General features: G+C 39.0%; 1 protein-coding gene across 1 annotated transcript in view; it reads left to right on the top strand.

The window, feature by feature from the left end:
- Nucleotides 1-11,342, top strand: part of GJA1 (gap junction protein, alpha 1, 43kDa) — a 13,082-nt gene extending 1,740 nt beyond the window's left edge. Inside the window, exon 2 of the mRNA XM_010861789.1 lies at nucleotides 8,441-11,342. Within this exon, the coding sequence (XP_010860091.1) occupies nucleotides 8,457-9,608 (1,152 nt within the window). The 5' untranslated portion in view covers nucleotides 8,441-8,456 and the 3' untranslated portion in view covers nucleotides 9,609-11,342. The remainder of the gene's footprint in view (nucleotides 1-8,440) is intronic.
- Nucleotides 11,343-13,714: the final 2,372 nt, after the last annotated feature.

Here is a 13,714-nt window from a genome sequence, read left to right as displayed (position 1 = left end):
ATTAATTGAATTAACTGTATCAATCTAATTTCCCCTCCAACACCCACTCCCGCAGTGGTTTTTTTTTTTTTTTTTTTTTTTTGAACTTGCTGAATCCTACTGTATAAACCGTAAGGAAACCTGAGTGCCTTGGGAATTACCTACCGTACCTAACTGGCACTTCTAACTCTTCTGTAAGTTCTCGAAACTTCATAAGAATGAGGGTGGAGTGGGGAGAGCGGAGGAAGCCCCATCATGAGATGAGTAAAGTGCTAATGACGTGTCCGGAGGCAAATCAGTTCCAGAATTCGGGAACTCAGATCTTCCCCGGTTCCTAGCAGCGGCTCGCCCACCCCATCCTTTTCGCTAGTCATCCAAATATTTACAGAGCATCTCTGATAAAGCCTATCAAAAGTTCTCCTTAACCAACCTCATCCTCACCCTAGGGCGTGCCTATTTTTCTCTCTAGGAGTACAAAGTGGGGTTGGGAAGAGGAGAGCTATAAACTGTTGGAAAAACAGACATGGCTTTACTTGGAGGTGGGTTTAATTTCTTTTGCTTCCCAAACCAAGTTGGTAATGAAAAGATGCTTAATTTCCCCCTCTGAAAACTGGACACATATGAAGTTAGTCTAAAATGCCTTGGGCACTTTGAAGAATAGATGATGAAAAAAATTTTTAAAGGCCTAACTTGTCCAGGAATTGCTGAGAATAAAAGCCTCTAGTAATACAGAGATCTCATTAAATTAACTCCGTCTCAGAGAATGAAAAAAATCCAGGGAAAAAAACACTTCATGGAAAAGAGTAATTAATTCCTCTATGTAGGCCAGGTTGCCTGAAATTGCCTCTGTCCTGGCAACGTGTACGTGGAGTGCTTTTTAGTTTCCGAAGTCAGTACAGTTTTCACCTGTCCTTTGCCTGCAAAATGCAGTGGTAATGCGTTGATCCTACTGCAGTGGCTTTGATCCCACTATGTTCCATATTTTTCTACTACCTTTTATGGTTTATCACTGCTGCCCTATCCACTCAATTCCTGGCCCTTTACAGTGTAATTCTTACATTGCTCACCCTTCCTGGAAACACAGTGTCAAAGCAAGCATCTGAAAGGGTGTGTTTTCAGATATTGAGAGTTGTTTTGTTACTTAGATGTCTTCAATTCCTACCTAGAGGAGAGTGGGAACCTCACAATAAACTGCATTCTTTCCTTTCTCTGGTGATGTGCAGAGATGCAGCTGGGTATGAGCCTCAGCGCCTCTCTATATATGATACCCGAGGGAAGGGAATGATAGGAAAGTCACCAGTGATTAATACCTCCTACTCCACCTTTCCGGTTCTGACTTCCCTTCAAGATTCTCAGTTGTTGAGATTGTTGAAGCGTATCTACACACGTTAGTTCAGTTCTGGAGAGACAAGTTATTATCTGGTGTTTACCATTAATGTCAGTATTCAATATAGATAAGTCAGGTTTCAAAAAAATCCCTGGAGTTCAGCGGGAGTTCTCCCTCCTCCCCCCCTTCAGATAAGCACCTAAATTCTCTACTTTGTCTCCACATTGCCTGTCTAGGTTCCCCATTTGCCTGTGTATGTACACACTGTCTTTTGCCAAAGGTAAAACACAGACCATGCTGAGCCATTTATATAGAAGTTTTATATATATAAATTTTTCCATAAGAGTTTCTTAATTTTCAGTAACCTTCGCATCCAAGTTTTCCTAGCTGTCTAAATACTTTATTTAACAGACGTGTTTTGGGACGTCCCTGGTGGTCCAGTGGTGAAAATGCCTCTCTTCTACTGTAGGGAGTGCAAGTTCAATCCCTGGTGGGGGAACTAAGATCCCTCATGCCACGTGGCACCGTCAAAAAAAGAAAGTGTTTTATGGAATGTCTAAAATTCACAGTAATATAAAAAACACATAGTGAGTTTTTTTTAGCAATTTCTGTAAGGCAGATGCATTCTCTAGTGTATGACTTTTTCCATGATTTAGAGAAGATGTCTCCAAATAGAAACACAAATACAGGCAGACCTTTTTCATGGTCTTTTCTCTTCAATAATTGATAAAGGGTAAATTTGTTTCAATCTCTTTGAGGTTGCTATTGTACTCATTTCAGGAGCTTTTGGTTACCATTAGGAAAATTTAATCACTTCTTAGGTATTATTTTGCTAAAGGAAAGAATACCAAAGTTAGAAAATAAAAGGGCTATATCTATATCTAAAAATCATTTAAAGAGGAATGAAACTTTATTGAGCTTTTACTAAGAGCTTCATGTTCATGAGTTACTCATTCAGTGTTCATTAAGGAAAGAAGATTTAATACACTTGTGAGGGCTTTTACCTCCATCCAATGGCAATCTAAGAACACAGCTTTTAGCCTGCAGCTTCTGACTTAGGCTCTTTCTTGTATCACCATGAGTGACCATGAGAAACTTCTGCTAGTGGGGAGTTGAGTGATAGCTGTTGGACTAGGGAGAGGATTATCTATTTTTGTAGGTGTCATCTTCTCTTTGGATGGAGTTCCTCACTCCTCCACTCCCATCTCACATCATTGTTCTGTGGAGGCTGATGTAGATTGACTATGTGATGAAAAGAGGTGAGAGCCAAGGTAAAAAGGCACGTGTGTTCCCCACCCCACCCGCAAAAAATCAATGCCACACATCAGGTACACGTCAGAAGAAATGTAGCGGTATTGCATTCTTTACAAAAGAATCTAAGGCTAATCATGGAGCCATGGGCAGAATTTTAAATAGAATAGATGTTTACACGAAATAGGTTTGATACACCAGGGCTTCCCTGGTGGCTCAAACAGTAAAAAAAATCTGCCTGCAATGCAGGAAAGCCGCGTCTGATCCCTGGGTTGGAAAGATTTCCCTGGCAAAGGGAGTGGCTAAGGCTCCAGTATTCTTGCCTGGAGAATTCCATGGACAAGAGGAGCCTGGAGGGCTACAGTCTATGGGGTTGCAAAGAGTTAGACGCGACTGAGCAACTAGCACACCACAGAGTTAGGCTGACTACCCACATATAAGGAAGCAAAGGTTGTTTATTATCTGATGAATATATATTTTTCATAGTACCTGATTCAAGTCACTGAACTGCCTAACACACCCTCAACCTATGTAGAGATGTTACATTAACTGGGATTGATACCAGCTGTTACTCTTCTAAGAGCCCCAATCTTACCCCAAGATTTATCATTCTTGAAATAAACACAAGTTTTAACAGGTTATTTCTTGCACTGCAAGATACCGTGGGATCTCTCTCAGCAACAGTTGAATTGTGTAGTCCAGTCAGAATTCAAATCCTGCGGAATTGGACAAAAAAAAAAAAACAAGTTTTTTTGTTGTTTCTTTGAAATCTTAACCTGTAAAACAGCATAATAGTGAAACTGCATAAATATCTATGATACCAGATACATTTTGCAAGAATTCCAAATCACTATGACCTTGTCTAATAAATTCAAGACCTTGTTTAACAAATTCTTTGTTAAAGAGCCTGTTTTCTTAATTTAATCATACTACTTGCTCAGGAATCATTAAAATATATTGCTACAACAGACAGTTCTCTGTTACAGCAATTATCACTTGAAAGATTGAATAGTTTTTATCATATGAGATGTTGACAATACTTTTTTTAACTGTGTAAGTCCCTTTTTAATTAATTTGAAACTTCCGAAGTTTGGGATAGGTAACTATAATTAAGAGAGTCCCAAGGAGGTAATAAACAAACAAACAAAACTGGTGAAACCTGGTACCTTTTTTGTTACAGGCCCCTTTCAATTCACTCAATAGATATTCGGTATCTCTCAACTCTTTAAGCACTGGAGATGCAGCAGTGGACACAAGAAACTCCCATATAGAAGTCACATTCTAGTTGAGAAAAGCAGATAGAAGTCCTTGTCATGGAGGCAGACAAACAATAAACAGATAAATATATATAATATGTCAAGTAGAGCTAAGGACCATTAAAAAAACAAAAAAAGAACAGGGGGAGTAGCCAGTGACAGGCCTGGAGTACTGGCTGAAGAGATGAGACCAGAGCCAGCCATGGGGATGGGACAGAGTTGATCAAGGCAGATCAGCTTGTTAGTTTTTTTCAGATTGTTTGAGGGGAGTAGATGTGGCAAGCAGGGTAACAGGCTCTCGATGTGTAACCTGAAGAGAGGTGACGTGTAACCTGGTGATGGCTGAGATCAGGCTAAGAGCTGGGGTGGTGGTGAGACTCCTAGTCTGTTTTGGGGGGAACACAAAGCCTATAGCATTTGCTGACGGATTGAACATGGGTTATGTTAATTGAATGTGGGTGTGAATACTACCCAAAGCACATCTAGCTGTTGTAACTATAAGAGGAATGGTCACAACTGAGCCCACTCAAAGTCATTCACCACAGGGGCGAGGGGGTCTTACAAAAATTAAAGAAAAACATTAGAATTTACTGCTCAGTTTTGAAGTTTATAATTTGGGGGAGGGGGTCCACACTGCATGGCAAGCCGGCATGCCAGATCCTAGTTCCCCAACCAGGGATGGAACCCCTGGCCCCTGCTGCAGTGGAAGCACCAGGGAAGTCCCAAGAGGCTTATAATTTTTGGCTTAGGATATTAGAAACACACATGGCACTTCCTCCTCCCCGACCGCCCACCTCCAAATCCATTAAATGATTTTGTCAGGAAGCAATCCTGTTTACCTTTATTTTTTTTCACTCACTCAACAGATTATAGTATCTCTTCTTACGAAAAATCTTTAAAATTGAAAGTAAAATATATTCTAATTCTCTTAATCATTATTGGGACATTTATGACATAGTGTCTTGATTATAGCTTTGGCACAGTGATATGTTACTATGTCTCTGAAAAAGGAGACAGTCAAAAGTAACTTAAAATTGAAGGTTTATTTTCCACTTTGAATAAAGTATTTGAGTCTTTGTGTTCGCGGGGAGCAGCCAATGGAGGTAGAGGGTCAGGGGCTGTACAGTAACAGGTAAGCTCTGTTCCCAGGTGCCCAGAGAGTTCTGCTCCTCACCCTGAACCCTCCCCACATTGCAGAGAGTCCAGAAGGTGCTTGGGCAGGTCACCCTTAGGGTGACTGAGGTTTTGGCTTCTAGTCTAGAGGGCCATGAAGAGCCATGAAAAATGTGATCTAACATGGTACGGAGAGGACACGGTCCAACTGCTGTCAAGCATTTGCTACTAACAAGAACTTTGTACAGCTCTTTAACCTAGACCTTAATCTATATATAAACTTCCACCTTGGGAACATAGCGGTGAAGAAATGAGTATACATGATATATGCTCAACTGCCATGATTTTCTAAAGTATCAAAGAGAATACTTATCTCATACTGTTGAATGTGAGTGAGGTGTATAGTCTATAAATCAATGCTGGGGGATTCTGTAAACATAATCATGACTGTTCCTTATAAAAAGGCATTAATTTTTTAACTCTGACTTAGAAAAATTAAACCAATAATGGGGATGAGGGGACAAACAGTTAGTAGAATTTCTAATTCACAGCAAAGTGAATGACTCCCAAAAAGATTTTGCTACCTCTCTTTGAAAATCACAAGCGTTATAAGCCATTACATTAACCACTGACCGTCTCTATGATAGTGCTAATAACACGTATCTACATGTTCCAGGATATAAGTTTTCCAACTGGATAATTCATATCGACAGATGAACCAGTGTAACTTCATTAATTAATGCAAATGACAACTGTATGGCTCCTTAAAGAAAAGACAACTTTGCTGCTACCTGGAGAGCTGCCCAGTAACCAGTTCACACACTGGTGGCAGTATAGGTTATTTTTGTGGAATCTCAGAACTATATGGTAGTCAGGTTTTATTTTCCATAGAGTGTAAAGAAACTTAGTAATTATTTGTCACAAGCATCAGTATATTTTGTTTGAAATAATAATGGAACATTGACTAAAATCTCATTGTGCCTGAAACATTTTTTTTTTCCTAAAGCTCAATCGTGTGAATGTGATGAGATTGTGTAGTTTATCATTTTATACTTGATTGTTTTTGTGGCTCATCTTCCCTACCCCCCACAACTGGAGTATTGAGCAAAAGCAGATGACACTGGCAAAATAGTGAAATTCTCTACAAACAGAATCAGGGCCAATTTACACATCATCACATCGAAACTGTCTATTGATAGAGCTCCAGAAATTCTGCTCTATTTGTTTGACCCTCATGGACTGTATTTCTTCATTTCCAGTGCAGTGTCTTCTGCTAAATTGTAGGTTTTTTCTTTGACATTCTCTCACATCAAACTGTCTGTCAAAGCTAAATTACTCCCTCTCACTTCAAGCCTTTCCCTGGCTATTTAACTCTTTGTCAATCCTCCTAGCCTTTTTTCTTGCTTGACTGCTCATTCCATACATCAGTTTCACTGGCACTTTACCATCTAAAATGGCCCTTCCTAGTGGGGAAGCTCCTGTTCTTTATGACCACTGACAGAAGGGCATTATTTCCTATAACCTGCCCACTCATCTCCACTCATTATACCCCCTCACCTCCCCAGTCAGTCTCTGGCACCAGTCTCTGGATTGTCATCAAAAAATACACACTGACTGCTAATTTAGATAGCTGATAACAGTTTCACTTTATGGATCAGCCATCTCCTCTTTGTTCCATCCAGGAAATCCCAGGCCGGGTTTCCAATTCATTTTTCCTGGCCTCTATAGCCAGGAGGTACAAGGAGTAGGCAGAAGTGTAATATTGCTTAGTGGAGAAGAAGATTCCCCTGGATTTCATTTACTTCACATAAGGAGAACAGGATCATAGTTTAATTCCAGCTGAAAAACTTCTTTATATTAAGACAGCAAACTTATTTGTCAGAAACCTGTTTAATCCTACTTTTAGTTATACTCTAAAATTCAGTGAGTTCCTGCCTGGGAAGTCTTTGCTTTGCTTGTTTTTAATTATTAACTAATTTTTGACTGTTTCATCCTGTTATGAACCCTCCAATAACTCTCTGCTGAAAATTAGACTGTATTCTCTATGACTGCCTCATGCAATATTATTCATTTCTTCCCAGATTTCAGCCCCTGATAAGATTTTATATATCAAAGCATGAGAACATTTCTAACTTTCACTCAGCTTAACTTCAATTTTAAGATGAGTGTTGTGCATTGGAAAGCCTTGGTCTTGGATTGAAAGTCTTTTTCTGGCCTTACTGATAGGTGAATATTTTCAAAACTTCCCTGGGGGCCCAGATGGTAAAGAACCTGCCTGCAGTATAGGAGACCTGGGTCCAATCCCTAAGTTGAGAAAATCCCATGGAAAAGAGAATGGCTATTCACTCCAGTATTCTTTCCTGGAGAATTCCATGAACAGAGAAGCCTGGCCGACTATGGGCCATGGGGTCACAAAGAGTCAGATATGACTGAGTCACTAACACTTTTAAGGACCTCAGTTTTCATCAATTGAATGGACTACTGGCAATTAAAAGTATAAATTGAACTAATAACTTTGGGGATTCCTGTCATCTCTATACACTTGAGGCTATTTCTCATCCCCAGTAATGGGGAAGTCCTAGGCTTAAGATATCAAGGTAGTGATAGGAAGTTAAGAAGAGTGTGTGGGCTGAGGGTCCAAAATCCAGTAAAGGAACTCGAAAGTATACAGGAATCCAAAGATGAAAAACAACCATTTTTACTACAGATAACAGATTACTTTTTATTTTGCAGGCTATAATTAGCATTGAGGCCAACTGAACTCTTACTTGAAATGTTACGTGCATTTAGTATTTGTTTTTGAAAGTAGGTTCCTGCATCTAGGGACACAGCGTGTCACGATGGTACCTTTGAGCACAGCATATTTGCCTCTGGGTGGAAGACAGACGTCCAAACCACATAAGTCAGTGCTTAAGAAAAAACAGAAGTATAAATGACCACAGTACAGAGTATGCACAAAGACACTTGAAATACCAAGGAGAAACATTTCAGTTTACAATTGGGAATAATGTGCTATATGTAATAGGATTGAGGTTTGAAAACAGATCATGTGCATGTGCACGGGTATGGAGTTTTTACCTCAAGGCTTAGGTAGCCATAGGTTTTGAATACTACACATCAGCATTTCGCTTAGGTAGGCATGCAGATACAGGCCTATCAGACAAGAATGAGCCTCGTTTTTCAGACAATAAAATAAGCAGAGACATTTAGCACTGACAGCTTCTCAAGCGACAGGGTGGGACAGTGGCTGAGCAAGTAATACCTCTTCACAAGGTTAAGATCTCACTTTACTTGGCACATAGGCTCTGCTCTTTCTAAAACTTAGCATATATCAAGAAAATCTGAGACCTCTTTTCAGGGGAAAATGGAATCATTTGCACTTGTGGGCTGTTTTTTTTTTTTGTTTTTGGAAGGAAATATTTTATAATATTTTGACTGTTGGCTGAAAGAAACTGCATATTAAGCTAATAATTTGGATCTGTGATTATTTAGTTGTCTTCTGCTTTCTTTTCAGGCAGTACCCAGGCAACATGGGTGACTGGAGTGCCTTAGGCAAACTCCTTGACAAGGTTCAAGCCTATTCCACGGCTGGAGGGAAGGTGTGGCTGTCAGTCCTTTTCATTTTCCGAATCCTGCTACTGGGGACAGCGGTTGAGTCAGCCTGGGGTGATGAGCAGTCTGCCTTTCGTTGTAACACTCAACAACCTGGTTGTGAAAATGTCTGCTATGACAAATCCTTCCCAATCTCTCATGTGCGCTTCTGGGTCCTGCAGATCATATTTGTGTCTGTTCCCACACTCCTGTACCTGGCTCATGTGTTCTACGTGATGCGAAAGGAAGAGAAGCTGAACAAGAAAGAGGAGGAACTCAAAGTTGTTGCCCAAACTGATGGTGCCAACGTGGACATGCACTTGAAGCAGATTGAAATTAAGAAGTTCAAGTATGGCATTGAAGAGCACGGCAAGGTGAAGATGCGAGGGGGCTTGCTGAGAACCTACATCATCAGTATCCTCTTCAAGTCTGTCTTCGAGGTGGCCTTCTTGCTGATCCAGTGGTACATCTATGGGTTCAGCTTGAGTGCCGTTTACACTTGCAAAAGAGATCCCTGCCCACATCAGGTGGACTGTTTCCTTTCTCGGCCCACGGAGAAAACCATCTTCATCATCTTCATGCTTGTCGTGTCATTGGTGTCTCTTGCCTTGAACATCATCGAACTCTTCTATGTCTTCTTCAAGGGTGTTAAGGATCGTGTGAAGGGAAAGAGCGATCCTTACCACACTACCACTGGCCCACTGAGCCCCTCCAAAGACTGTGGATCTCCAAAATATGCTTATTTCAATGGCTGCTCCTCCCCAACCGCTCCTCTCTCGCCCATGTCTCCTCCCGGGTACAAGCTGGTCACCGGAGACAGAAACAATTCTTCCTGCCGCAATTACAACAAACAAGCAAGTGAGCAAAACTGGGCCAATTACAGCGCAGAACAAAATCGAATGGGGCAGGCAGGCAGCACCATCTCTAACTCCCACGCACAGCCTTTTGATTTCCCAGACGACCACCAGAATTCTAAAAAGCTTGATGCTGGCCACGAACTACAGCCTCTAGCCATTGTGGACCAGCGACCTTCCAGCAGAGCCAGCAGTCGCGCCAGCAGCCGACCCCGGCCTGATGACCTAGAGATCTAGGTCCAGTTGAGATCCCACTCAGTTGTGGAGAAGAAACAGGTGCTATAAAAAATGCACCTTAGGTGTTCATTTTGTTTCATTGGAGGTGGTACTCAACAGCCTTGTCATGAGGCTTAGAAAACACAAAGACATTAGAATACCTGGTTCATTGGGGGTGTTAGGGATAGGCGAGTGGAGAGGGAGGGGATGAGGGAGGTACATGTTGGTATTTAATGTAGGTGATTCAAACAGCTTAAGTTCTAAGTAAAAGTTGCATTAGGTGATCCATAGGTAAGGGCTTTTTCTTTCCCACACACCCCTAAGAATAGTTCTGTGTATGTGAAAGAGTCAGTGATATTTTTGGTTAAATATTTTTTTGTTCTACCAAGAAACTGAAATAAGTTTGACCAGGAGAAAATCCTTTCTGAACATTTTACTTATCTTTATCAAGAAAAAGACAGAGGATTGTCTTTATGTCCCTGCTAAAAACATTCCATTGTTAAAATTTGCACTTTGAAGGTAAGCTTTGTAGGCCTGACCCTCCAGGTGTCAATGAACTTCGCTACTAGATTTTTTTATTCGTGGCATCAGTTAAGAGTTCAGACACGGCCCACAAAAGAAGACTTTCCATGCATTTGCAAATCTCAGCCAGTTATCTGTACATTCTTTTTTTACATTCACTTGCATATAGTATTACCATCACTTTGCATCATTCCTCAACTACTATTCATATTCGTTTAATGATTTCTATAAACATTTTAAAGGCAGTTGGGATATCACTTAACATTTTTTGAGTTAGAGTCAGGGAAGAAAGCCATGCTCAATATTTAACAGTCACTTGTCTGTGAATGTGTGTGGAAGAGTGTTTTATTTGTCATGTATTGGTACAAGTAGATGCAGTATAAACTCACAAACACAGATTTGAAAATAATGCACACATGGTGTTCAAATTTGAACCTTTCTCATGGATTTTATGGTGTGGGCCAATATGGTGTTTACATTATATAATTCCTGCTGTGCAAATAAAGCACATTTTTTTTTCCCTAAGATATTTTTTCTCCATGTATCCTATTAAGGATACTGGTTTTTTTAATTTAGATTCTTTTTCTCTTTTCTTTTTTTTTTTTTTAGAATATAGCAGTAATGCTATTGCTGAAAGGAATGATTTTCTTTTTCTGAAATATAATCATTGATGCTTGAATGATAGAATTTTAGTACTGTAAACAGGCTTTAGTAATTAATGTGAGAGACTTAGAAGAAATGCTTAGAGTGGACTCTGAAGTGTGCCTAAATGAATTTTGCAGTAACTGGTATTCTTGGTTTTGTCCTACTTAATACACATTAATTCAGAATTTGTATTCTATTTTGAGTTTGACAGTCTTTTGGAGTAACCAGCAACTTTGATGTTTGCACTAAGATTTTATCTGGAATGCAAGAGAGGTTGAAAGAGGTTTCAGTAGTGCACATGTAACTAATTTATTTGAAATTTATCCTAAAGAAATCTACCAGTTTCTTCAAATGCTGTTTAAAAATTCATCACAGATGATTAGTGAAAATACAAAATATCATACTTTTCTTGTTGCATGTCAGCTACATAAAGAGTTTTGTACAATGAGAAATACTAATTTGTTTGACATTCCATGTTAAACTGCTGCCATGTTCAGCTTCATTGCATGTAATGTAGACCTAGTCCATCGATCATGTGTTCTGGAGAGTGTTCTTTATTCAATAAAGTTTTAATTTAGTATAAAGATAGCCTTTATAGCCCGTGTGATTTTTAAAACTTCTATTGCATCTATTCACAATTATCAAAGACAGTTCCATGGATTATGAGGAGTTGGACAAAAAAGATTCACAAGATTCCAGAATCTTCTTGTGTAAGCCACCAGGGAAGCCCCTTTAAAAGAATAGTTTTTATTGTTAACTAGATTCAGTGCAACATTGATTAACATTTTTGAGTATTTATTCAACAGAGAAGATAATGGATAAGAATGATGAATTTCGAATATAAAATTAATGAAAGTGAAAGTCATGTCTGACTCTTTGTGACCCATGGGCTATATAGTCCATGGAATTCTCTAGGCCAGAATACTGGAGTGGGTAGCCTTTCCCTTCTCCATGGGGATCTTTCCAACCCAGGGATTGAACCCAGGTCTCCCTCATTGCAGGCAGATTCTTTACCAGCTGAGCCACAAGGGATACCCCAGGAATACTGGAGTGGGTAGCCTATCCTGTCTCCAGCAGATCTTCCCAACCCAGGAATTGAACCAGGGTCTCCTGCATTGCAGGCAGATTCTTTACTGAGCTATCAGGGAAGCCCCCCAAAATTAATGAGATGTATTTAAAATAAGATAATAGTGAGTAATTCAGTAGGTCTATATATGACAAGTAAGACTAGAAAGAGGGTGCTGAAATTTTAAAACTATAGGGTCTTACAGGTAAAAAAGAATTAGAGCAGGGTTGGTTTGAGTATGGTTATGCTCTGTGACAAAAGAGTGAAACAGATTCTATTATCCCAAAACATTGTGAAAACACAGAAAAATTGATTTTAAAAATTCTTAACACCCAAGGAAAATTAAACCATTCAGAGGTACAAGATCAATTCTGGGCAACTGAAAGTATTGCTGTAATTTAAAATATAAAATGTGTTAGCACTTTTAAGTCACATTTCAAGAAAGTTATTTTTATTTTTTGGCCACACCACACAGCATGTGTGATCTTAGTTCCCTTAAAGTAATTGAACCTGTGTCCCCTGCCATGGAAGTACAGTCTTAACCACTGGACCACCAGGGAAGTCCCAAAAGCTTCTTTCTAAAATTGTTTACGTGAATACTCACTGCAAAGCAAACTAGTAGATTTCTGAGCATAAAAATATTACTAGTTTAGAAATAACCTGGTTAAATTTGGTGGCTAGATGTGCCTAAAGTCAAAGGATTATCTAATCAGTCTCAGAGTCAATATAATTGGTAGCATCAACATTTCTTCAAGTGTTATCATTCAGCTGGCTGAGACTCTGAAGGGAGAGGCAAATTTTCTCTGTACGTGTATGTGTCTGCATTTACTGTGGAAAAGAGACAAACATGGTGTATTTGAATGTGTGTGTGTATTCAAATACAAATGGCTTATAGGGTATGTATATATATATATAGAGAGAGAGAGAGAGAAATGGACACATAGACTACTGAATGTAGATTTCTGATGCATGTGTGTGGAAGTGAGAGGGCAAGTTATGCTTTTAAAAAATAGTCCATTTTAAACTTTCCCCAAATCTTAAAGCTTGTCACTATTTAAAAAAAAATCCAGGCATATTATAAATACACAGTTTTAAACTGCAAAAGTATATGAAATGGAAAATCAAATCTCACCTCTCCTCATTCTCCAACATAGACATCATGGAAGTTCTAATTCCACTGGAAAGCACTGTTAAAGTTTCAGACATCAACCATATATCAGATACTTTGTTAAGTAGTGGAGATTATTAGAATGACCCCATAGTTCCATGCCCTGTGAAACTTACAATATAAATCCTTTCAATGTAAATGCTGTTTTACATATCTTAATTGGTGACTTATTTTCCACAACAAAAATTGAGCTGTTTTAAAATTATGAAAAAGCTGAAATTTCATTCTACGAATATTTTCTAGATACTCATTTTTGGCATAAAATTCCATGTTTACAAAGTTGGAAAATTTCGAATCTTCTAAGAATAGCAGAACTTTCTATGTGGAAATGTTCTATTTTGTGCTCTATGGTAGCCACTAGCCACATGTGGCTACTGAAGCACTCGAATGGCTAGTGAGTCTGAGGAAAAGGATTATTTTAATTTTAAATAGCTGATGTGGCTAATGGCTATCAAATTGGGCAGTACAGTTCTAAAGTCTGCTAGAAGAAAAAAAAAATATTGGGTCAAAATGGGGGAGAGGATGGTCATGTTATAAAAACAGGAAAGAGAAATTTCAGGGTCCTTTTAATAGTCTTATAATAGTATGTCTTACTCTGTAAACATAGAAAAAACTCTTATGTTAAGCAAAGCCTCTATTGTTACATGAAATTTTCTAGTCTTGTTAGATAGTCATGTATTTTATATTACCACTGTTTTACTTCAGAATTTCATACACAGATTTGTG

This window comes from Bison bison, unplaced genomic scaffold (assembly GCF_000754665.1).
Source record: "Bison bison bison isolate TAMUID 2011002044 unplaced genomic scaffold, Bison_UMD1.0 scf7180017864473, whole genome shotgun sequence".
Classification (NCBI taxonomy): Eukaryota; Metazoa; Chordata; class Mammalia; order Artiodactyla; family Bovidae; genus Bison; species Bison bison.
This window is presented reverse-complemented; position numbering and strand designations above follow the sequence as displayed.